At 41.1% G+C, this 24,666-nt stretch overlaps 2 protein-coding genes across 4 annotated transcripts in view; one reads left to right on the top strand and one right to left on the bottom strand.

Annotated features, from left to right (window-relative positions):
• The window catches only part of wdr37 (WD repeat domain 37), a 62,673-nt gene extending 44,394 nt beyond the window's left edge, over nucleotides 1-18,279 (bottom strand). The window contains exons 1-6 of one of the 3 annotated variants that reach the window (XM_017705023.2): nucleotides 18,064-18,279; nucleotides 14,853-14,959; nucleotides 13,283-13,461; nucleotides 5,216-5,312; nucleotides 4,106-4,201; nucleotides 1,816-1,880 (exon numbers count right to left, since the gene is read on the bottom strand). In XM_017705023.2, the coding sequence (XP_017560512.1) occupies nucleotides 1,816-1,880; nucleotides 4,106-4,201; nucleotides 5,216-5,312; nucleotides 13,283-13,420 (396 nt within the window). In that variant the 5' untranslated portion in view covers nucleotides 13,421-13,461; nucleotides 14,853-14,959; nucleotides 18,064-18,279. The remainder of the gene's footprint in view (nucleotides 1-1,815; nucleotides 1,881-4,105; nucleotides 4,202-5,215; nucleotides 5,313-13,282; nucleotides 13,462-14,852; nucleotides 14,960-18,063) is intronic. The other 2 variants (XM_017705016.2, XM_017705033.2) reach the window with 2 other exon arrangements.
• An 812-nt stretch (nucleotides 18,280-19,091) lies between these two features.
• idi1 (isopentenyl-diphosphate delta isomerase 1) lies at nucleotides 19,092-24,269 on the top strand. Its single transcript, XM_017705046.2, has 5 exons — nucleotides 19,092-19,450; nucleotides 19,722-19,885; nucleotides 21,580-21,672; nucleotides 21,913-22,043; nucleotides 23,355-24,269. The coding sequence occupies exons 1-5, from the start codon at nucleotides 19,329-19,331 to the stop codon at nucleotides 23,670-23,672; spliced, it is 828 nt and encodes a 275-aa protein (XP_017560535.1). The 5' UTR covers nucleotides 19,092-19,328; the 3' UTR covers nucleotides 23,673-24,269.
• The last annotated feature ends 397 nt before the right edge of the window (nucleotides 24,270-24,666 follow it).

Here is a 24,666-nt window from a genome sequence, read left to right as displayed (position 1 = left end):
GCGTTTAGAGATTGTAGAGATGTGATGGCTGATTCTCCGACAGTAAGTCATTCAAAGATTTCGCCGGCAAGTGATTCTGCTGAAGAGAGACGGCTCTGGAAGGTGCTGACCATCTCTCGTAGCACATCTCCTGATGTTTGCAAAGGCTTCACAAAGTTTTGAATAATGGCCCGGAAAAGGATGGCATGCCCACTCCAGGTAAGGGGAAAGGACCTGCCCCAGGTGGAGGAGTTTAAGTATCTTGGGGTCTTGTTCACGAGTGATGGGAAGAGGGATCGTGAGATCGGCCGCAGGCTGGGACAGGCGGCAGCAGTAATGCGGTCACTGTAGCGGACTGTAGTGGTGAAGAGGGAGTTGAGCCAAAAGGCGAAGCTCTCTGTTTACCGGTTGATCTGCATCCCAACTCTCTCCTATGGTCATGAGCTGTGGGTAATGACCGAAAGAACAAGATCGCAAATACAAGCGGTGGAAATGAGCTTTCTTTGACAGAGTGAGGAGCTCGGTCATCTGGGAGGAGCTACTCCTCCGCATTGAGAGGAGCCAGCTGAGGTGGTTCGGACATCTGATCCGGATGCCCGCTGGACGCCTTCCGGTGGGGGTGTTCCAGGCACGGCCTACCGGGACAAGACCCCGGGGTCGTCCTAGGACCCGCTGGAGGGATTATGTCTCCAAGTTGGCCTGGGAGCGGCTTGGGGTCCCCGGGAATGAGCTGGAGGAAGTTGCGGGGGACAGGGTCATCTGGGATTCTCTGCTCTCCCAACTGCTACCGCGACACTGTCTGGACTAGCGGTCAACGATGATGGATGGTCAGGTCTTCTAAAAGGCCAGTTCGTTGCTAAGCCAGTTCTGAAACCAGCTGACTCAGAGTTCCAGCAGTGTTGCTCTCCGTGGCCTGGCCCTTCATGTCGTTTGTAGATGTAGTCACCACTGATGCGAGCTTGCTCACGAGGCTAGTATTAGACTGTGTTGCTGGCTGGATGCCAGTTTGCTTCTGCTTTGTGCCACTCATTATACCTCTAAAAGAGCCCCTTACTCGCATCCTACCTCTACTTTGTCAAACCCGGAAGCCCAATTCTACCATATTTTAAAAATATTATCATGGTATTTAACTACAGCGGTATACCTTTCTACTGTTACACTGCCCGATCCTAGTGCAGTCTATACTCTTACAAAGTGAATCCTTCTTTATTAAACACTGCAATGAAATGCGTGGCTCACACACATTTATGATTGATTACATAACACAAAATTCACCCTAAAAAGACAGAAAGTTGTTACTTGGGGAAGATAAGCTCAATAAAGCTCTCAGTTTTTCTAATGCAGCACTGCTTGAATTATCCACCTGGAAATAAGTTGTTATGATTTGTCCTACAACAGCTCAGCATAAGATTACAGACCTTTTGCTATACAGTCATGTGAAAAACCAAGACTGTTGTATGTAAAAGCACAAAACTTTAGTTTCATATGAACCAAGCAAGACTGTTGCAAAAGCTGTTTACATTTGATGTGTATGTAAACACTTCACTTGCCAAACAGACAATGCAGGCAACAGCTTAACAACTCTAATCAGCAACAGTCGAGCACGATTTGCAGAGACATTGACACCCACACTAAGGATCTGGTTCATGATGTCTGATTAATCCAACTGTAAATAAATATGATTTGTTTTCTGGCTAAGTGCTAAATTAATCTGCTAGATGGACTGGCCGAAGGCCAGCCAGAGCAGGACTTTAAGCAGCGGTTTAAAACAAACTCAGAAAGATTAGCTTTGTTAGCCCAGTGTAGCAATGGTAATCCCAACAGATGGACTTGTACCTTGCTGGTGGAAGCCTTGTATGTGGTCTTCAGTTTTTGGGACAGCTGACTCGTACTGTGACTTGCTGCATAAACAAGAAAGGAATGATCAGAAACTTGATGAAGTAAAAACAATCAGACAGAGGTTTAGCATGTAAGTTAATGTTATACACCATGGGCTGGTTTCCTGGACAGAGATTAAGGCCCAATACCATTTCTTATTTTTACCCCTACCCCCTGTTTTCGAGTGTCACACTGCCTCTTGGAACGGAGTTACAAGCAGTATTGGTTGAAATCTTCCCCTATAAATTAGGACCCTCAAACAAGGAAGAACATTACATCATTAACTTGCTACTCGTGCTGCTTTGTAGGCGACCCTGCCAGTCGGCAGTGATAGCAGAGGACTGTAAAGTTCAGCTCCTCATTGCTAGGCTTTAGTTACTTCAATGAGGGGGGATACGACAATTATTTAATACCGCCCACCCCCAATGCTTTGGTGATAGGAAGCCAAAGTCAGCTGTTCACCAGCTTCTGGTTCACATTTTTCCATTCCACCTTAAATGGTGCAGCATTTACAATCGGGCGCTTCAAGCACCAGAATTGCTGATCTATTTAAGGTGGAACGGAAAAATGTAGCTAGCTAGCTACTGAGGCAATGGCATACTACTAGCACCCTTTTATGCGTGTTTCAAAGAAAAGACCATAATACATTGAAATGTAACGAAATTAAACTAAGATCATCATAAAACAGTGATCATCATAATTTTTAACTGAGAACATACACTTACATTTGTGGGGTCCTTGTCACTTGCACAACCATCTTGCTGTATTTTTTTTTTTTCCATATTTCACTTTTTTACCTCATCACACTGTTAGTGTGAATCTGTAAAAACACAGTTTGGAGGGCCACGTAGCCCTAACACATCACTCTACCCCTCTGCGTCAACAAAAATCCAGACATCCTACCCCTAGGTGTGAACATGCAAAACAGACTGGTAAGGGCTAAGTGGTAGGGGCAAGGATAAAATGGGATTGCGCCTAACACTAGAAAATTACAGCCCGGGACTGGGCTTAATCCTTGTCCAGAAAACCTATACTACATGTTCATCCAGCCTCTGAAATGAAGGGTACTAATATTTCTCCTGCAGTAACAGCCTCTACACTAGATGTTGGTATGCTGTCATGAGAACTAATCAACAGCGGCGACTGTTCTTGTTGAGAAGACTAAAAAGCTTTGGGATGAACACACCTATTATGGGTAACTTTGACTGCTGAACAGTCTGAGAGAGCATTCTGGCTGGGTGTATTATGATGTGGCTTGGCAACCTGACTGCCCAGGATCTCAGATTCCTACAAACAACTATCAAACCTGTTTCTACAATTGCAGGTACTGGCCACCCACAACTTCAAGACATAAAAGCATTACAATGCTGGAAGAGGGCCAAGTTCAACATTTCGAAGGCCTCCCACCCAACTCATGCCCTGATCTTCCGTGTTCCCTTCTGAAGCACCATGGAGTCTTCCCCCAGACCCAGAGATGACTGTAACTATCTCCCTATATATGTGTGTGTGTGTGTGTGTGTGTGTGTGTGTTGTATCTCATTTTTACATATACATATATATGCATGCATATATCACCACAATTTGTAGCATATTCTGGCTAGTAAATTGTATAGATCACATCTCATGTATTTTGCACCATATTCTGGAGACTTTGTATATTTGTCAGCATTATTTTGTATTATTCAGGAGTTTACTGTACACTCTATTACCCCACATGGAACTTCTTATGATGTCTTACTTCTGCACATAGAACTACACCTCGCTACACTGTATATTCACAATGCTATGCTATTACTGCCCTCTACCTCATCCTGTACAGCCAGTCACCTGTACTGTTTGTGCCACTTCTTTACTTGTTGTCTGTTGTACTTGTGCAATACCTCCCTACCTTACTGCCCCCTGTGCAGTTCTATTTACACACTGCTATAACGTAGTATAAGAATTTCTTTGTATTTTTGAATATCCTGCAGTTGAATACAATAAACCAGTCATGAATCTTGAGGGTTTGATTCCATTCAGGCAAAAGAGCATTTACGCACTAATGAGATCAGGTAATGAGATCAGGTACAAAATCCACTCCAACTCGTCTAAAAGGATTTGGATGGAGCTCCATCACTCCAGAACTGCTCCACAGCCCAGGGTGTCTGAATACCCTTGTACATCTAGTATATGACTGCATGTACAGGGATAAATTAAGAGTACTATAATCTACACTCAAACAATGCATAATGACAAGTGCGTCTCTTACCTTTAGTCTTCAGGGCTCCTTTACTAAGGTCTCCTCCATCGACAGTCTGGCCCTCACCAGCCAAGCGCTCATTCAGGGACTCAATCTCCCTCCTCACTGCACAATTAGACGCAGCACGATAACATTAGTGAGTCAGCATCAGTAAAATATATTACAAATCAAAGTTTTCTATGTGAACATTTATAAAATCCATCTCACTGCACATTTCAGAGTATGAAAGAAAGGTTTCTAATTCTTCTATTTCCTCATAATAAACTACCAAAAAAAACCTTTACTAGCAGTAACTAAGTACTAAGCAGTAATGCTACCTTTGAGACTGAAGCTCCAGAGCACATGCCAAAAAACAACACAGCTTATTTGAATAATACTGTATGGATAACTGGCTCATTCTCTAAATGGATGGATGGATGGATGGATGGATGGATGGAAACAATGAGATCAAAAACAATATTCAGAAACTGATTCAAAGGAAACAAAACCTGAAAAGGGTTTCAATGGTTTTGAGCATTCCAAGCACTTTTATGTTTATGTTACAATTAGAAGAGACAGCTGTGGGTTGTTTAGCCTGTAGCAGCCCCAAGACCAGAGCACATTTATAGTTGCTGTTTGCTTTTTTTGTCCACCAGGTGTCACCAATTGGCACCCATTTTAAAAGCTTCAAGTAAAGAACACTCATCTAAACAATTTAAAGGAGAAATCTGTCAATTGTCATGATTTCTACATAATTCAACTGTTCACATACATTAAATCACTCAGAGTGGGTTTATATCAGCACAACTAAATAGGAATCTGGGTCAGTATGTCTCTATACACCCAACCTTTCTGAATGACCTTGTTTACATCTCAACAACTGAATTGTGCAGAAATTTTGAAATATTGCTGAAATTCCCCTTTGAAAACTTTGAACAGAAACTGCACTAAAATTTGCAGAAAATGTCATATTTATGTTCCCTGAAGACGACATGTTAACATATTCTAGAAAATCAACTAAACCTGTCATTTAAACAAAGTGAATGAAGGTGACCGTATCAGTGTATAAGCAGTAGAACAGTATTAAAACACATTGACATTCATCAGCGTGTCTTGCAACAGAGTTTGGCTTCTACTCACGTTCAATGTTTTCTAGGTAGAGATTCTCAAACTCGCGTTCAATCTGTCCAAACAGGTCAAGTAAGTTGCTCCTTAGAGCCATGGGCAGCTTGGAATCCTGTAAGGAGATTCACAGCACACCATCAGCTCACAAACATCCAAAGACTTCACCATCTGATTCACAGATCTCCATACCACCCACATGACAGGTGCTGAACACTGAACAGATTTCAAAACCAGTCAGAATTACTATCGTAATGTGAAGTCACTTCCAGCAGATGTTCTGACTGTTGAATATTCAAAGCTACAGACAAAAAGGGATGAAGGTAATAGAATCACTGAGGAGCCGAGAGACACAAACACTCATGTCTGATGTTTTTAGACTTCCCATTTCTCTACATGCAATATGCTACATGCTACCCGACCCACAGAGTTTAAGGATGGATTACATGTGAATTTTGCTAGTGGGATCCTGACATGCAGGTTGCTACAGAAAGCTTTTTGCCAAGGTTTTATCAGGGTTTCTTGCTCTGCACCCGTCTTGGTAGCCTGTTTAATCATTAAGTAAAAAAAAAAAAAAAAAAGTAATTTGAAGGCACTGTACTGGTTAATAATGCTGAGCAGTGTGCTGTAAACATGTAGCCAAACTTGGCATTACCTGTTTCTGTGACGTTCACAGCACAGTATGCGGTGAAAAACTCAACCTATGAGGTTTACATTCACTGCTATGAGAGAGCAGCAAATGCAAAAGATGTGAGTCTTAGGCTAAACCATGAGACTTAACAGCTACGCAAGTTTGTTAAGCTTCTTGCGGCATATGCGATAAGCCAACAGGGCTATTTATTCATAACAAATACAGTAGCACTAGAGAAAGGATGATGTACAACTGAACATGTGAAGTTTGTTTCTCTATTAATTCACAGATTTTTTAGATTTGAATTCAATTTAACATCCGAGTGTCTTGCAGGCAAAAGCAGTTTAAGTTCAGAATTCATTTCACAGCATTCAAATTCATATTTCTGTCTTTAAATTCAAATTTCTACTCTTTAGCTTTAAAAGCTAGAATAATATCTGTATGTACAGTGATATTAGTATTTGTATTTTGTATTTGTTTTCTTACTAATTAAGTCAAATAATGTACTTCCTGACCTAATCATTACTATGTGAATTTACATTTATGCATATTTGTTTTTTTTTGTCATTGTTATTGTGTGTTGTTTTTTCCTTTCCCTCTCTTTTCTAATATTATTTTAGTTCAGGTTATGACGTCAAATCCAGTATCTGCGTAGACCCACGAATAAATAATAATGTTAAATTCAAATTTCCAATAGCATGAATCGATATCCATATACTTGATATCAAACTTCATTTAAATGTCAAGAAATTTTGAAAAATCTGTGGAATTCTCCCTTGTCCAGAAACCTGGCCTAACTCTGTACTGTAAAAATGCCTGTGACACATTGTTCGCCATATTTTAATGCAGTAAAATAAGTGGGAACACGTTAGTAAGTCTAACATAGAAGGGAAACAAACAACACAAAGCCTACATCGGTCTCTACTCCAGCGACAACCAACTTACCTCCATTCTTGAGACCAAGTGGCATCCAGAAAAGCGCTTTCAGACAGACTAAAACCACACATAGAAAAGTGGTGCGCAGAGGACAGAAAAAACAGAGATAATATAATTGACTTTGCATTTGCTCCTTCTTCCATAGCAGGGCCCGTGTGAAACCGAGCCACTGGTCACTCTAAGCTAACCTGCTAGAGAAGACTGGAGCGGACAAAGCAAGGTCAACTGTCACTGCCATATGTACACAGAAACGAACTGATGGGGGTGAGGAAAGAGCCAATTAGCAATGACCGGCCCCCTTTTCTCATAAAGCCACTCGGCCCTAAAACATAAAAGATGTCCATGGTAACCGAGCATAATAACAACGCTGAAAGAGAAAGGCAGTGTATCACAATCCTCATGAACAGCTTACAGAGAGGGCCCGTCAATCAACAGTGAGTCAACAAGTAGCACAGAGGGATAGAAAGAGGCACTGAAAAGAATAATCAATCCCCAACATGCACCGCTCATTAACATTTTATGTGTTATTGGACCTGAAACTGTGGTAGGTTTGGGCCAGGGACAACACAACGATGACTGGGTATAGCAAAGAATAAAAGATGTCAGACTATCAAACTGAACAGTTTATGCTTCAAATACACACACACTGCTCATTTAGGCTTCCCATAATACAACCACAAATAGTACAGACTTAAAAATAAGGGTGTACAAGTGGGATTTCAACTGCTTTTGGAATATTAGAATCCACTATAATCAGTTATAATCATATCAAGAGAAGCCTTCGTTCCTTTTTTTTTTTTTTTTAACAGTACAAATCCAAAAAGGTCTCAACTGTACTATTATGTACATTGTTCCTCTCATTATACCTGTGCAATGTTTTGCTTTTTTATTTATAATGTTTATTTTTACACACTCACACACACACATACATGATCCACCACCTAAATAGTAACTGCCCTGTGAGGATCCATGGGGGTCCAGACCACTAAAGAACAGGGTAAAAGGGGGCTAAGAAAGTATCAGAGAAACAGATGGACTACAGTCTGTAACTGTAGAACTACAAAGTGCAGCTATACAGTAAGTGGAGCTGATAAAATGAACAATGAGTGTAGAAACAAGGAGGTGGTCATAATGTTATGCCTGATCAGGGGTGTGTGTATAATATATATACACACACACACACACACACACACACACACACACACTATTGCCAAAAGTATTCACTCAGCCATCCAACTAATTGAATTCAGGTGTTCAAATCACTTCCATGGCCGCAGGTGTATATAGCCGAGCCCCTAGGCCTGCAGACTGCTTCTACAGACATTAGTGAAAGAATGGGTCGCTCTCAGGAGCTCAGTGACTTCCAGCGTGGTATCGTGATAGGATGCCACCTGTGCAACAAGTCCAGTCATGAAATTTCCTCACTACCAAATATTCCACAGTCAACTGTCAGTGGTATTATAACAAAGTGGAAGCGATTGGGAACGACAGCAACTCAGTCACGTAAAATGACAGGTCGGCGGATACTGAGGGGCATAGTGCGCATAGGTCACCAACTTTCTGCAGAGTCAATCACTACAGACCTCCAAACTTCACGTGGCCTTCAGATTAGCTCAAGAACAGTGTAGAGAGCTTCATGGAATGGGTTTCCATGGCCGAGCAGCTGCATTCAAGCCTCAATGCAAAGTATCGAATGCAGAGGTGTAAAGCCTCGCCACTTGACTCTAGAATCACGCTTCTCCGTCTGGCAATCTGATGGACGAGTCCAGGTTTGGCGGTTGTCAGGAGAACGGTACTTGTCTGTCTGCATTGTGCCAAATGTAAAGTTTGGTGGAGGGGGGATTATGGTGTGGAGTTGTTTTTCAGGAGTTGGGCTCGGCCCCTTAGTTCCAGTGAAAGGAACTCTTAATGCTTCAGCAGACCAAGAGATTTTGGACAATTACATGCTCCCAACTTTGTGGGAACAGTTTGGGGACGGCCTCTTCCTGTTCCACCTGTGCACAAAGTAAGGTCCATAAAGACATGGATGAGCAAGTTTGTTGTGGAAGAACTTGACTTGCCTGCACAGAGTCCTGACCTCAACCCTTTGGGTTGAATTAGAGCGGAGACGTTAAGCCAGGCCTTCTCATACAACATCTGTGTCTGATCTCACAAATGCACTTCTGGAAGAACAGTCATAAATTCCCAAAACACACTCCTAAACCTTGTGGAAAGCCTTCCCAGAAGAGTTGGAGCTGTTATAGCTGCAAAGGGTGGACCCACATCATATTAAACCCTATGGATTAAGAATGGGTTGTCATTCAAGTTCATATGCGTGTGAAGGCAGATGAGCAAATACTTCTGACAATATAGTGTATATATGGGCAAGCTCCCTACACTATAGCATGGGTGCCCAACCCTGGACCTGAAGATTTACGACCCTGGAGACTTCAGATTCAACATACCTGGCTCTATGCTCAGATGCCCATGAAGGTCTTCATTACCTGCATCAGGTGTGTTTGATTAGGGCTGCAGCTAAACTGTGCAGGGTGGTAGATTTCCAGGACCAGGACCCCCGCACTTCGGGGACATCCTTGGGCAAGACTCCTAACACTATCTTGTTAAGTCATTAATAAGGTTAATGCCTTGTTTGTTAATTGTCTTCTTAATAGTTCTTTTTCTTGAGTGCCTTGCAATCCCTTTGCTGCTGTATCACTGTGAATCCTTTATTAGTCCCACACCAGGGACACTACCTTATTCAGTGAATTAGTTGAATAACGGCAAAATAATCTAAATCAAGAATCATGTGTATATTGTTTTTTCACAAAGCACTGAAATATTTCCTAAACCAAGGGTTTTCAACCTTTTTAATGGGAATTTCATCCATTTTTTTCAAAATTTCTGGATAATCTAATGGCGAAGATGTAAACTAAGCCTTTCAGAGTGGCCTGATGTGAAACACAGTGTCAGAATTGTTCACAGTGGTGGTGATAGGAACCAGACATCTGAGGAGTCTGAAGCAGACAAGAGAATTAAAACACACCACGGCTATGAATATTCCAGAGAAAATGTTTTATGATAGTTCTGGGATAAGCTTTTGGCCTAAAACATATTTTCAGAAGACGTGTGTAGGTTCATTGGTCATTCTGAATAGTAAATAAAGCAACCATATTTGTATTGTATGTCTGGTTCCCATCACCACCACTGTAAATAATCTGAGTCATAAAGTTTCTCTGCAATGAACCATTTCACATCCATCCTGAATGACTTGGTTCACATTTCAACTGCTGAATTATGCAGAAATGTTGAAACATGAAATGGATGGAATTCCCATTCCCAATTCCAACACAGACTGACCCACAGCCAGCAACACAGCCTGTTTTGCCACTGTCAAGGAAAGTAATTGGATGCCTTCATAGTTAGTGCATCATATACAACACACAATGGATTCAAGTCATTAGCCAAATCCCTAGTGGTAATGAATTCAAATTATAGGTAGTTGTCTTCATACTTTCAATTAAGTGATGCCCCCCCCTTCCCGGTACTATTATTATTATTATTATTATTATTATTAATTTATTTGATTTTTTAAAAATGTTTTTGCTATATTTGCAGCTTTTTTGTTGTTTTTTTGGTTTGTTTTTTTTATTAGCCTACAAATAACAGTAGCCAACATTAGGCCATACAGAGACATGACATAGGCCAATATATTTACAGCTGTATAGAAAAACGAAAAACTAACTGGCTGGAAAAAAAAAAAGTTTTTACAGTACATTTTTATCATTATTATTATTATTTTCAATATGTTCCTATTCAGCAAATAGATGGCACATTTATGTGTGTCCTCCATAGAGATTGTGTTAACTTATTTTCACACAGAAAATCAACAAAACATATCATTTGACCAGGGGTGCCTAAACCTCTGTATACAACTATGTAACCACATAATATTAGCTTATGAAGTTTCTAATGGCACGAGTAAAGAAAACTATTAGAATAAAATTTTATGAATTGTATTAACTATTATGACAAAACAGTGGCAACTAACTTTCTCCTGCTCACTGCCGCATGTTGTATCAAGGCTGGAGCTAAACTGGTCATGCTGGCATCCGAGAACCTAAGCAATCATAACTGAACTGAACCATTCAGAGGCCAGAGATTCACGTCTCTACTGAAAAGTCAGACTTACAACCTTCCTAGATCATTTATCTGCATCAGCACTGAACAGCTTAACCTGTACAACTGACCACAGAATGTTCTGATCACAGGCTTATTGTTTGACATAGCATGGTTTAATGTATTTCTTATCTGTGTTTGCATAGGGAATGTCTCTGATAACACAACATTTTTAAGACAAAGGGGGTGTGCTAAGGGCTCCAGATCACACAGTACAGTCAGAGCACTCAATCGATGGTGGAACTACTCATTTACCAAAATAGTTAACTGCATCCTGGTTTCTGGCACTTACCCGAGAGCCGAGCTCTTACATAAATTACTCTCGCAAATACTGTAACTACTGATCTAACACGTAAGAAACTGTTTGCTGTTCACAGGTGTGCCTGTAGTGTTTAAATCTTGCTTATAGCTCAACTAAAAATGACCATGTAAAGCCTTTTAGTCGTATTTCAAACGGTCTTATGCTGTCGTCCAGGAAGCAAAACATCGAGGCACAAGTAGGGGAATGTGTGCAAAGCACAAGTAAAACTCACAGTCAAGTGACAATCTAATCTATTCTATGACAATGCCAGACAGTATGCAGCAAATTTCTTGTGCAACTTGAATTTACTTCAAATGTATACATGACTTCCACTTCAAAATTTAAGATAATATAATTACATCAACACAATTTTGTCCTTTACCTACATTTGGTAGTAACTGTGTTGATGTCATACATTTATCTATGTGTGGATGACGTACACAAGTACATTCATTGCTTTCCAGTGCACAGTTTCAGTAAACAACCATCATATGGCTGCTATCGAAGGAAAACCCTATATCTCCAATTTTGTCGTTTTTCACATAGTTTGAAAATGCCTATTGTTATTTACACTGTGTGTAAATTTCATGAAGAATGGACATACAGAAATGGCCCAAAACTACTTGAAAATTTTCTGGTTCCATTGACTTACATGAACAGTAAAGAAGGTTTTGTTCTTCTCCTGTGAAGTTATCATCTTGAACACACAGGTTTTTTTCCCCTCGACAACAGCGATATACAGAGCTCTTCTAGAAACAGTGTGTGTGTGTGTCATTACGCTTACAATGTAAACAAAACCTTCTAACAGTGATGAAGGGAGGAGTACAGAGGTTAATCCAAAGGTCTCAAACTCGGTTTGTACGGCATGTTTGAGAATATTAAGATATATATATATATATATATAACACTTTAACATATACTCTTTTCTGAGGACAGCATGGGCATTGTTGTATGGCGCAAAAAGACCAACTACAGACAATTCATAAACAACAACCAGTGTATAGTAACTGCATAGTAACAATAGCTGAATATATTACCCTACTTTAATTATTTAATTATTATTTTTATTTTGTTAGACTGTTCCTACTACTCATTCTTAAATAGTTTATTTCTTCAGGTGTTGAACAAAATAAGTCGAGCATTACTTTTTCATATCGCTGTTGTTGGAAGAAAACCTCATATCTCCAACATCGGAACTTTACAGGAGAAAGAAAAAACATACTGTAGTTTTAATGCAAGTCAATGGAACCAGACGTCTTTCCAAGTCATTTTGGGCCGTTTCTTTTGCTCCATTCATCATGAAATTTACACACAACATAAAGGGCAATAGGTACTTTGAAATCATGTCAAAAACTGAAAAAAAGGAGATACGAGGTTTTCTTCCAACAGCAGGGATATGTAATTTCAAATATAATGCTGCTGTTTTGCTGGTCCATTTTGTTCACTCCAAAACCTCAAAAAACTGCAGCGACACATCATTTATCATGAATACGACTTCAAATGACGGTATGTATTTGTCATATTGATAGAGAATAGAACAGAGTAGAAATAAAGTGAGAGAAACAGACAGAGAGATAAACACACAGAGAAAGAGACACAACAGAGATAGAGAGACCGATATACACAGACAGAAAGACCAATAGAAAGACAGAGACAAGGACTGATAGAGAAATACAGACAGCAATAGGACGACACCGTAACAGTGAGAAATAGAAATTGAAATGGACAGAGAGACAGACAGACAGAAATACAGAGATAAAATGAGAAACAGAGAGTAAGAGAGCAAAAGACAGACAGACATAGAGAAATACAGGAAAGCTAGAGATAGAGAGATGGACAGACAGCAAGAACATACATATTCTTATATATATTATTTTTTTTACATAATTTGAAAACGACTGTTGCCCTTGATGAATGGACCAAAGAAAAAAAAAGCCTTCTCCTGTAAAGTTACCATTTTGGAGATACGAGGTTTTCTTCCGAGAACAGCGATATAAGAAATATACATAATTACACCTTTCACAAGGTATATGAGGAGAAAGAGAGCGGGCCCTGAGCTCACCTGTCCCTCCAGCATGTCTCTGTGGATGGCGGGCCGCTCCTGCTCCGTGCTGTTAGTCCTCCGGATGGAGAGGCTGTGCGACTTGCGCTTCTGCTTGGCTTGACGGGCGGCTGCACTGTTTCCACTCTCTACAGGCATCACTCCTCAGTGACGTCCCACTGCGCACTTCCTATCTGGAACTGAGCAAACACGCACAGAAAGGTTTGCTCCGGCCCACTGTGAGCGACGAGAGGCTTTTCTCCCTCTCGAGAGAAAGAACACTCCTATTGTTCAGTTTTAAGAGAGGCTAATGGAGTTATAAAACCGCTTTCGCCTGCGCAATGCAACTAATGGAATGTCCTAATACCGTAGCCGTAATACATCTTACACAAAAAACTGTCTTTCAGTCTTAACGTGTCCCAACGCTGCAGTCTGGGAAGCAGAAGTGGGTGCTGATTTCTTCACTACTGCTAGTCAGCTTAGCCAAGCCTGCATGAGTCTTTAACAAGTTATTTATGTAAATAAACAAATCTTTATACTTCTGAAAGCCTGAGTTAAACTTCAGACAACGAAATGGGCCAGACTCATTTAAATTAGTGTGTTATTTTATATACAACAATAACTTCTTTTTACAATTTTAGATGTTTTAAATGTGTCAAAAACTCTAAACAAGCAGTTTTTAAGTGAAAAAAAAAAAGACATTACCTATTGATCCGTTTCATCAAATTCTGCCACTAATAGATTTTAGTTATTTTAGAATCGAATGTAACTTCATTCTTAAAGTTACAGAGCTTTCACAGTTGTTTTAGAATATTCTATGGCTCTGCTCATAACATATCTTAAAGGGCCCACAACCCAATTTTTCTTGTAATGTTTCCCACTTATGATATTTAGTGGCTTTATGTACCAAAACAGTCCAAATTCATTCCTGCATGAGCATTTTCCAACGTCTCTTTACCCACTAGAATTAAACGGGCTGTCGTGTTACTGTCCCTTTAAGACTGATGCATATGTAAATGAGCTGTTTCAATTGGCTGCACTGTATTTTGACCCTGTTTCAAAAAACAGGCCATGCTCCAGTTCCTATAACATCAGTGTAAATCTGCAGGGCAAGACCGCTGTAGGCTGAATATAGGGTTATATGTAAAGGCAGGGATTTTGTGACATAAGAAAAACAATGAATTCAAAACTGGCTGTTTTTGCAGGAGGGAGCAGTACATTTTGAAGCTTTAATGACAAACTTGAATTTCAACAAAACATTCTAGTTTGCCATCTTAAAGGCCCTTTTCCATTAAAAGCTTCCTAGTGTCTTATTGGAAACCTGCAAAGCTGCACAGGACTAACATGTATAAAGTGATTCTAACACTTCTATGCAATCGAACTGGTTTAATATTATAGAAAACAGTTTTATAGTGCACAGTTCAATGACCTTCGGCGATTCATATCAAATTAAATTCCTCAAAAACAATGAAAAGCGAGCGTGTTAAATGACAGCCCAAGCATTCTGAACGGAGCACATAAGAAAACAACCATGTAGCAAAAAACGGCAGTTAATAAGACACCATGCAAATAAACAAAATAAACAAAATACCAGGACAGTGAAGCGCAGTGAATGATAAACAAAGCAGACGCATCCTCAGGCCGACCGCTTAAAGGCGTACGTGGGTCTCGGCGTGATGCGTGGGTCGCTCTCCGACACTGAACAGAAAAGAACATGTTCTATGCATCTAAAGGGATGGACAAATGAGACAGTAAATGCGGCCAAGGCAAGCTGGTTAGGCAGCATTCTCACACAAACACACACACAAAAATAAGAGCTTGAACAGAAGGAGGGAGGAACATTAGATGGCTGGAGAGAATGCAAGGCAATGAGTTATGTTATTAGTAATGCTATAATCTATAAGCTGGACAAACAGCTTGCTCTCGCTCCGTTACATGCGACAATGTTTATGAATCCGATAGACGGGTGCGAGGTCCACATGCCTGAAAAGAGGGAGGACAAGCAGAGAATCCTAAACAGAGGCGGGCAGAGTTTCTGAAAACTATCCTCAAGTAAAAATATAATCATTTTGATGAAATCATAAATCATATAGAAGTAAAAGTAGCACCTAAAAGAAAACCAGAGTAAAATCATCAAGTCAAACTGCACTGGAACTTCATAGTACAACCTGCGTCACATCTATCAGGACAGGAATGTAAGATTGTTGGTCCTATTCTTCTCTTTCTTGGACTAGTACCAAGTTCCAACTGATGAGTGTAAACAACAGCAACGCTGTCCAGGTACAGAATGAAATTAACCCCAAATTAACCCGAAAAGCAACAAGGAACTAAACGTGAAGGACTAAAATGCAGCCGAGTAACACCAGTAATGCAGCTGATTCCTTCCTTGTCATTAAAAAAAATTCTATGTTTTTATCTCAAAGCCTGCTCGAGTCCACTGCTGCTCGCACAACCCCCCAGTACAACACCGCTGCTAAAGGTACCACTCGCAAACGTGTACACTACTGAGAAGCTTATTAGTTTGATAATCCCTCAAAAGAGCTCAGTAACACTGAGATTAATAACTGATCATCACACTGATTTATCAGTCTACTCAGGCTTTAGCAGAGCTCAGTAACACTGAGATTAATAACTGATCATCACATTGATTTATCAGTCTACTCAGGCTTTAGCAGAGCTCAGTAACACTGAGATTAATAACTGATCATCACATTGATTTATCAGTCTACTCAGGCTTTAGCAGAGTTCAGTAACACTGAGATTAATAACTGATCATCTCATGGATTTATCAGTCTACTCAGGCTTGGGCAGGAACTTCAGTGTTTGTAAAGAAGCTGTAAATTGAGGCCCTCTTTAGAATTTGTCCAACTGGCATCTGTGCTATTTAAAAAATAATAATTTATTATATATATATGTGAAGGACTGTGAAGGACAGAAATGTGGCTGAGTAACACCAGTAACGCAGCTGATTCCTTCCTTCATAAACACTCTTCAGTAAATATTCAAAATTCCCACATAATTCCGTCATTAAAGTCATTCGGTGGGTTGATGTTAAATGCTTCACTCTAGACAAACCTACTTACAGACTCAGTTCACAGTGGTGGTGACAGGACACCGGACATCTGAGGAGTCAGACGCCTCTATTAGCTCCCTCACAGAAAGCTATTTCACGAAATGGTAATAAATATAGCGCCTGATGCCTGAGACGCTGTTTTACAATACAAGTTCTGGCCTAAAGTGCGTTTTTTTAAAATTCACTGATGGAGGACACGTACATGTAGACCATTGGCAGCTTATTTTATTTTGTATACAGCTATTCTGCCATTATCGGTTATGCATATAAAGACTTAGAATTGTAAACAAAATCACTAGGTTATATATTGTGCCACCTGGTTCCTATCACCAGCACTGTGAAGAAATCTATGTTAGCTAGTTTCTCTACAATTAACCATTTCACATCAAACCACTCTAAATGACCTTGTTTACATCTAAGAGATCAAATTATGGAGAAGCTGTGAAAATCAATAAAACTCCTAAAACTTAAGTATTTGTCACTGAATAAATGAAACTAATTACTACCATCTCTGCTCCTAAGAGTCCTTTCAGACATGCCTGGGTTAACATTGACTTAAAGCTGCTCACCAGCTTTCTACACACTTAATTATGAAGCTTCTTCCAGGGTTCTTTAGAAAAGGTGATGGTTCTACACTGAATCTGCATGCTTAAACAGTTCTTTACGGGGTGAAATGGTACTTCAGACTGATGGGGAATGTGTTGTAGGTTATATGGCTCTATATAGGCCAGGGGGCTGTCATGGGCTGGAGGTTAGGGAACAAGCCTCGTGACTGGAAGGTTGCCAGTTTGATCCCCCGAGCCGACAGCACATGACTGAGGTGTCCTTGAGCGAGACACCTAACCCCCAACTGCTCCCCGGGCGCTGCGGATTGGGCTGCCCACCGCTCCAGGCAAGTGTGCTCACTGCCCCCTAGTGTGTGTGTGTGCTCACTAGAGTGTATGTGGTGTTTCACTTCACGGATGGGTTAAATGCAGAGGTGAAATTTCCCCGTTGTGGGACTAATAAGAGTCACTTAATCTTAATCTTAATGGTTCTAGACAGCAGCCAAAACGGTCATTTTATTATTACATGCTTGATATCATAACAATAACAGAACACTTCTCGGTGCTGTGTAGAACCATATAACTCCAGAAGAACCACATAGAACAAGTTCTCCATAAATCTGAAGAAGAAGCATTTCTATATAAAGCTCGTGGTTCTAAACAGAACCGCTTCCTTCACTAGAAGAACCATATTTTTAGAAGTGTAGTTATGTAGCCAGCTAGGTTAGTTATTCAGCCTTAATCGTGCAGCAGCTGGCTGGCTAGCCAGAGTCGCCCGGCTGTTAAAAATCACCATAATCTCGACGGCTGTGTCAAACTGCACCAAGCTGAATTTGACCTCCACGTTAGAATTTACCCGTTCCACCTTAAATGCTGCAGCAGCAGTTACATGTAACGTTAACTCTCTCGTGTAACTGCTGCACCATTTAAGGTGGAACGGGAAAATTCCGACAAGAAGCGAGCGAACAGGAGGCCAAATGCAGCCGCGTTCAACCTGCACAGACGAAACGTCGAAGTCGGTTCATAAACCTGGTTCTCCTGCCCACTGTCCAGTCTTAATGCCGGTGCGAGGCGAGGTCAGGGGCTGCTGTGTTTATGTAGCCTGGTCTGTGCGCTAGGCTAACGGTTAGCCGGCCGCTAAACCAGCTCCTCTATCAAAACATTAGCGGGACTGCAATACTCACATCTCTCTTAACAATCAGCGGAGGCTGGTTTTAGTCATTCGCTGGATGCGTGGCGGCTCGTCGGCGAAGCACACAGCATCTTCCAGGTGTTGGTGTAGCAGATTTCGGGTTTTTCCCTCGCTGGTTAGAAACGCAGTGAGAGTTCAGCTAAACTCGGAGCTTCTCTACCCGAGACTGTCAAAGCGGAGAGCAGGACGGACATTACCTTCAAAATAAAAGTCCCTTCGTGCTCGTTCCGTTTTGGCTCTGCTTACGTTTTGTGGCATCCAGCTGCTAAAATAAATCCCACTCAAGTGAGCTTTCTTTTAATTTCAATCAGTGTGAGGGGCAGTTAATGGTGCTCTACCACTCTGTAAAAAAACGGGTTAACGTCATATTTTTAGAACTGTAACGTTTGTAATGGGACCGGGCAAAAAAAAGGAGTAAAATAATCAATACTTCGGATAAAAGTTTCTGTTATTTAATAATAAAGTATTTATAACGTAGTATGTATTTAGTAACATGTGCCATTACAGTACACAAAAAGTAACAGATTCAGAACACATTAAGCATATGTTTAAAGTACACCTTGGTAATGCGGATGGAAAAAATGATCAGTCTACTCAGGCTTCTGCAGAGTTCAGTAACACTGAGATTAATAACTGATCATCACATTGATTTATCAGTCTACTCAGGCTTTAACAGGAACAGTGTTTGTAAAGAAGCTGTAAATACAGGCCCTCTTTAGAATTTGTCTATGTGTGCTGTTTAGAAAAATATATACATGTATATATATATATATATATATATATATATATATATATATATATAGTAAAAGATTGAGATTACAATTTAATAATGACATTTTGTTCTCTCTCTCTCTCTCTCTCTCTCTCTCTCTCTCTCTCTCTCTCTCTCTCTCTCTCTCTCTCTCTCTCTGGGGGGGGGGGGGGGGGGGGGGGGGTTCTAATAGCCTCATATGACCACACACGCGCTCTGATTTCCACCAATCGGGTGACAGCGTTACGCGCTACGTCGGCAGTGGGCGGAGGCGCCAGCCTGCGTGTCTGAGTGGCTGTGCCCGGGTTTCTCCGCTTTAGTCGAACTTTCCTGAGTTTTAACGGAGGATTAAAGCTCGACTTCCGGCGGCGCAACTGAGCGTCGGTGAGCAGCGATATTGCGGATATTCCCGCGTGTTCTTGGCCGCGCTCGGCGGCTCTGTGGCGGGTTAAACAGCCCGGTGGCCTGATGGTGTGTTCGGCGGAGCTCCGCGCCTGATTGGCCCAATGTTTGTGTGGGCGGTGATCAGGACGGCGGCCTGCGAGGGACACAGGCTGATAAAACCCACCGCTCCCTCTGTGCGGCCGCTTAAACGCAGCCTTCCTCTTCTTACAGCGTTTCTGACGAGGTAAGTTCACTGGGTGGCTTATTCGAGTTTAAATGACCAATAACAAGCCGGTCAGGAGGGAAAGTGGAATAGTGTTTATAATTATATTGCATCTGGTTGATCTTGTACTGTAATGTACCGTTAGTGTAGACACAGTGAAGCTCTGCTCTGGTCCTCAATGTCTTGATGTTGTTGCTGAAGATGTTGACAGTATTGTGGGGAATACTGTTCTGTGTATTTGTGTGGGTTTTGGCTACGGTGTGTATTTCTAAGCTTTATTTTGGTTTTGTAGAAGGCTCAGTGTGTCCACCAGGATGCCAGAGATTAAGACAGATAAACTGGACCAAAAGCAGGTCCAGCTGCTCTCTGAGATGTGCATTCTGATAAATGAGGATGACAAGAGGACGGGAGCCGACACCAAGAAGAACTGTCACCTCAACTCCAACATCGACAAAGGTAACAGCCTTGGAGTGAAACTAGAGTGATGCTGAAGCTTGTACTCAGACGCCACACTGTCTGTGTCCACTGTAGAAGCTGATTTCATGGCTGTCAGGGTGCACTTTAAAGTGAGAGGTATTCAAATTTGGTACTGAAAAAAAGTACTGAACCCATTAATGTCTGTATTGTATATTTGTCGCGATTGGCAGCTTCCAGTCCTGTCCGTGTGTTCGTGTTCTTTGTTTTGGTTTTGTAGTCCTGTCCCCTCATTTCGTGACTCTACCCCTGTTTCCACCTGTTTCCCGCCTGTCCCTCGTTTACCCTGTTATTATTTAAGCCCTGTCTTTGCCCCTTGTCTTGGCTGGTGTTTGTATTGGTCTTTGAACTGTTGTTTTGTACTGTTCTGCTTGTTTGATTCTGGTTTCTGTCATGTTTGTCCCCCGATCAATCCGTGTTGGCTCTATGACTCTGGACCATTTGTACTATGACCCTGATTTTAGATTTGCCCATAATAAACGTCGCTTATCTCCGCATATGCGTCTGCCTCCTCGCTCCCCGTTACAATATTGATATCGTCATTGATCTTGCACAATATAGACATAGGAATGTATTACCTTTGGTCCATGTTCTATGAGCAAGATCAGATCAAGTTTTATGGCCTTTTCATTGCCCCCATTTATCAAACATCTCAGAGTAAGAGCACCGATCTGAGATCAGGTCTTATAAGGTCATGGAATTTTGTTCAGTGTTAGATAAAAACCATAAGCTGATCCTAGATCAGTATTATTACTATAAGAAGTTTGATAAATGGGATAAATTGTCAGTTAACTGAACAATTAAAGTAACTGATTGGAAGATGTGGGTAAAGTAGCTTGAGTGGAAATATTCCTACCATGAAATACTGACTCAAGTAAAAGTAGCACAGCAACAACAATTTGAGAGGTATCATGACTAAAACTCCTCCAGAGTGTGGATCCCTATTGCAGTGGTTTTCACACCAGAGCTCCAGACAGTCCATGGCTCTGCTTCAACCCGTACCAGGTACTCGGTGTTCTTAATGGCTTGGATAGAGCAAAAATATGGACCAGTTCCAGAGCTCTGACGAGTGCTTTGAGAACCACTGCCATACAGAACTGCAGTGGAAGTTTTTGGTATGTCCAGCGTCTAAAGTGAGAGCAACAACAAAGCAATCTGAGTGTCAAAAGAACAGAAAATGTGGGGGAGAACGGGAATGGGAAATGTGGTCTAATTTACCCACAGATGTATGTGAGTAGAAGTAAGTGTTTTGAAAAGGTTCAGAAAAGTACAAATCCAGCAGTTTTGCTTAAATACTTGTAACTCAGTAGATGTTACTAGTCATTACCCCCTTCTGTTTATTCCACTTGATCACAATTGACTGCTAGGAAAGAAGAGGATCCAAAATGTGTAGTATTCAGACATGGTAGCATGTGCTTTGAAGATCTCTGAGCTATTTTGCTCTATGCATGTGATGCACTGCCAGCATGTTGTATCCTACTGTTGCATAGTTACATAGTAACGTAGTCATACCTACTGAAATGTTTTTGAAGTAAAACTCTATGTGCATGCTGCTAATGTCTGCATGTATTAATAGTAATGCTGGTATTAAGAATATAAATAGCTACTACATGTGTTATTTTCATCTATTTTCACAAGTCTGTGTTCATTGGTTTGTCCATTGTCTCCCATGTCAGGGCTGCTGCATCGGGCCTTCAGTGTTTTCCTGTTCAACAGTGAAGAAAAGTTGCTCTTACAACAGAGGTCTGATGCCAAGATCACTTTTCCAGGTTTGTCCCCATTACAGCTCTGACCTTCTTCCATATCTGTGAGAAATTCCTTACCACGGTGGTTTGATATAAATCTTAATTTCAGGACCTCCACCGGCCAAACAGCTCCCGGTTTTCCAAAAGTGTTGCAGTGTTATGACTATTAGAGAACTCGTTCTTGATCTGCCACTTCAGGAAAGTCTGCCAAGAGAGAGATGCTATCAGGCTTGTTGTTAAAAGTTTTTATTCGCTCTTTTTTAGGATGTTTCACCAATACCTGCTGCAGTCACCCCCTGTACAAGCCAGAGGAACTGGAGGAGCAGGGAGCTATCGGAGTCAGACGGGCTGCACAGAGAAGGCTAGAGGCTGAGCTTGGCATTCCTATGAACCAGGTAGAGTAGAAAAGAGACCAGGCTGTGACGGCATGTAGCACGTTATCAGCTTAGACCCTCTTATTGGTCATGTGACTACCAATCCCTTCAGAGCTACACCGTCCTCCACCGCCATTAGCACAAATCAGCTGATTTGTGATCAACATATATAGGCAGTTCATGCTGGCTTATTACCACAGTTTATAACACAAGTGCTATATGAGAAAAGAAGATATCCTAAGCGTATGTTGTCCGTATGTGTTTCAGTTTGTGTTGCGTTCTAAACTTTTTTTTTGGTGCAACAGCAGCGTGTAAATCAAACATCCATCCATCCATTTTCTAAACCGCTTCTCCCTCAGGGTCGCAGGGGGGTGCTGGAGCCTATCCCAGCAGTCATCGGGCAGAAGGAAGGATACAAACAGCTTTTCTAATTTTCTGATTTATACAGAGATTTCCTATTCTGTGCAAATCTGTCATAAACATCACCGATGCCATTATCCCACCTCCCCGTTTAAAACTAATCCCATTTAAAAAGTACTTAATACTATGGATTGAGTCATTAACCTCATGAAAGGTATTTCAAAGCAATAAATATGGGATAATAAGTCATTAGCTCTGTTATTTTAGATGTATTATTCAGTTATTCATGTTAAGATTCGTGTCTGCGTGGGTTTCCTCCGGGTTCGCTGGTTTCCTCCCACAGTCCAAAGACATGCAGTCAGGTTGATTGGACATGCTACATTACCCCTGGATGTGAGTGAGTGAGTGTGTCTGTCTGTGTCTGTCTGTCTGCCCTGTGATGGACTGGCAACCTGTCCAGGGTGTTTCCTGCTCCAGCACTCAACACCCAACCGACCCTGAGGGAGAAGCGGCTTAGAAAATGGATGGATGGATGGAGGTTATGCAGAGTTAAATAGGAAATAGGCCTTTTCTACATGGTGTTGCCATTTGATAACCATTTTCCTTAAGCTCTCCAATATAAATGTTCATTTTTTCTTTTCCTGTTGGAGGTTGAAGGCTTTATATGTGAAATAATCTGCCTGTTTTATGCCATTCTGTTGCAGTCTCTACCTTTTTCATAAAATCATAAAATATAATAGTTGCCATATGCAACTGCATGCAAGCTGAGTAAATGAATACACTGCCATTGAAGACAGCAGACATATTGTTTACAATCGAGTTTAATGTTTAAATGTTTAAAGTTGTTATTATAATTTATTGTTATCATTATGATTTTTATTCCTCTTACATCTCTTCTCATTATGATTGTCTTGCATGTCTTTTTGGGCACTGCCCCTAACTGTAGTTCACCTTGCTGTGGTCTGCTGCTAGGTGCCTCCAGAGGAGATGACCTATCTGACCCGCATCCACTACAAGGCCCAGTCGGACGGGGTGTGGGGTGAGCACGAAATCGACTATATCCTATTTATGCAGAAGGACGTGGAACTGCAGCCGGACCCAAATGAGGTGAAGAGCCACCGCTACGTCTCCAAAGAGGAGCTGAAGGAGCTGCTGGAGAAGGCCAAGAGGAGCGAGGTGCTGATCACGCCGTGGTTCAGTCTCATCGCAGACACTTTCCTCTTCAAGTGGTGGGACAACCTTCAAAACCTCAAACAGTTCATGGATCACGATCGCATCCATCGCATGTGATCGCCACTCCGGACTCTCACAGCACAAGCTTCAGAGATTCACTCCTAGAGAGCACAGGTGCATTTTATCAACCAGCGCACACTTGAATAGACTAAGAGGCTTGTTATTTAAACGTGAGTGGGAGAGAACACAAAGCATGCTGACTGTCATAGCTTCTATGTAAGAACGATACTATACTGCCTCTCAGCAATTGGCCTACCTAATTTAGCTCATCACATCTCAGAAGTTACCTGAAGTGTTTTATTCATTGGTTAGAAAGGAAAGCCTGACACGTTGGCCAACAATGATTCTTAGTCATTACTTTTTAAGGACTTCATCTGATCTATCTAAGTGCGAGACTTCTCATGAAGAGGTGATAAGGTCTTACATTATTTGATTTAGAGCATTTATAGTTTCTATTTCAGTCTGTTTAAGCATAGCATTTGATGACAGTAGCTAATCTTCACTAGCAGCTGAATGAATCCTGTGCCTGTTTTCAGTGTGGAGACCCTGCATTTGCAAGGAATGTTCTGTAGTGAACTCTGCTATTATGGTTTACTATGAATTGTATATTGATGTAAAATTTTGTAGATGAATAAATGTATTGCATAACTTTTATGTTGTCTGATATCATTATCGTATTGTCATGTCCAGTCAAGATGTACAGTGAATTTGTGATATTTGATTGACACAAGCCGCTGGGACCTGGCTCCACTTCTGAAACATGCTGGTATACAAGCAGAGGTCAAGGCAGTCAGAGGGATGAACTAATGTACTTTGTTATGCTTAAACTTCACTATATGGACAGCAGATGGCAGCACATACTATAAAGTTGACCAAACTATTTGATGCCGAGGCTTTAGACAAGTTGAATCATTGAAGATTAAATGGAGTGTTAGTTGTCTTTTGGGAGTATGTTGGGGGAAAATAAAATTTTTAAATGTTACTTTGTCTTTACATACAGGGCCATACTGAAAATTTTACACGTCTTAAACGTGCCTACTTACATCGTACG

The sequence above is a fragment of the Pygocentrus nattereri genome, chromosome 3, assembly GCF_015220715.1.
Source record: "Pygocentrus nattereri isolate fPygNat1 chromosome 3, fPygNat1.pri, whole genome shotgun sequence".
Taxonomy (NCBI): domain Eukaryota; kingdom Metazoa; phylum Chordata; class Actinopteri; order Characiformes; family Serrasalmidae; genus Pygocentrus; species Pygocentrus nattereri.
The sequence above is the reverse complement of the archived record's forward strand: the minus strand, read 5'-3'. Positions and strand labels throughout refer to the sequence as shown.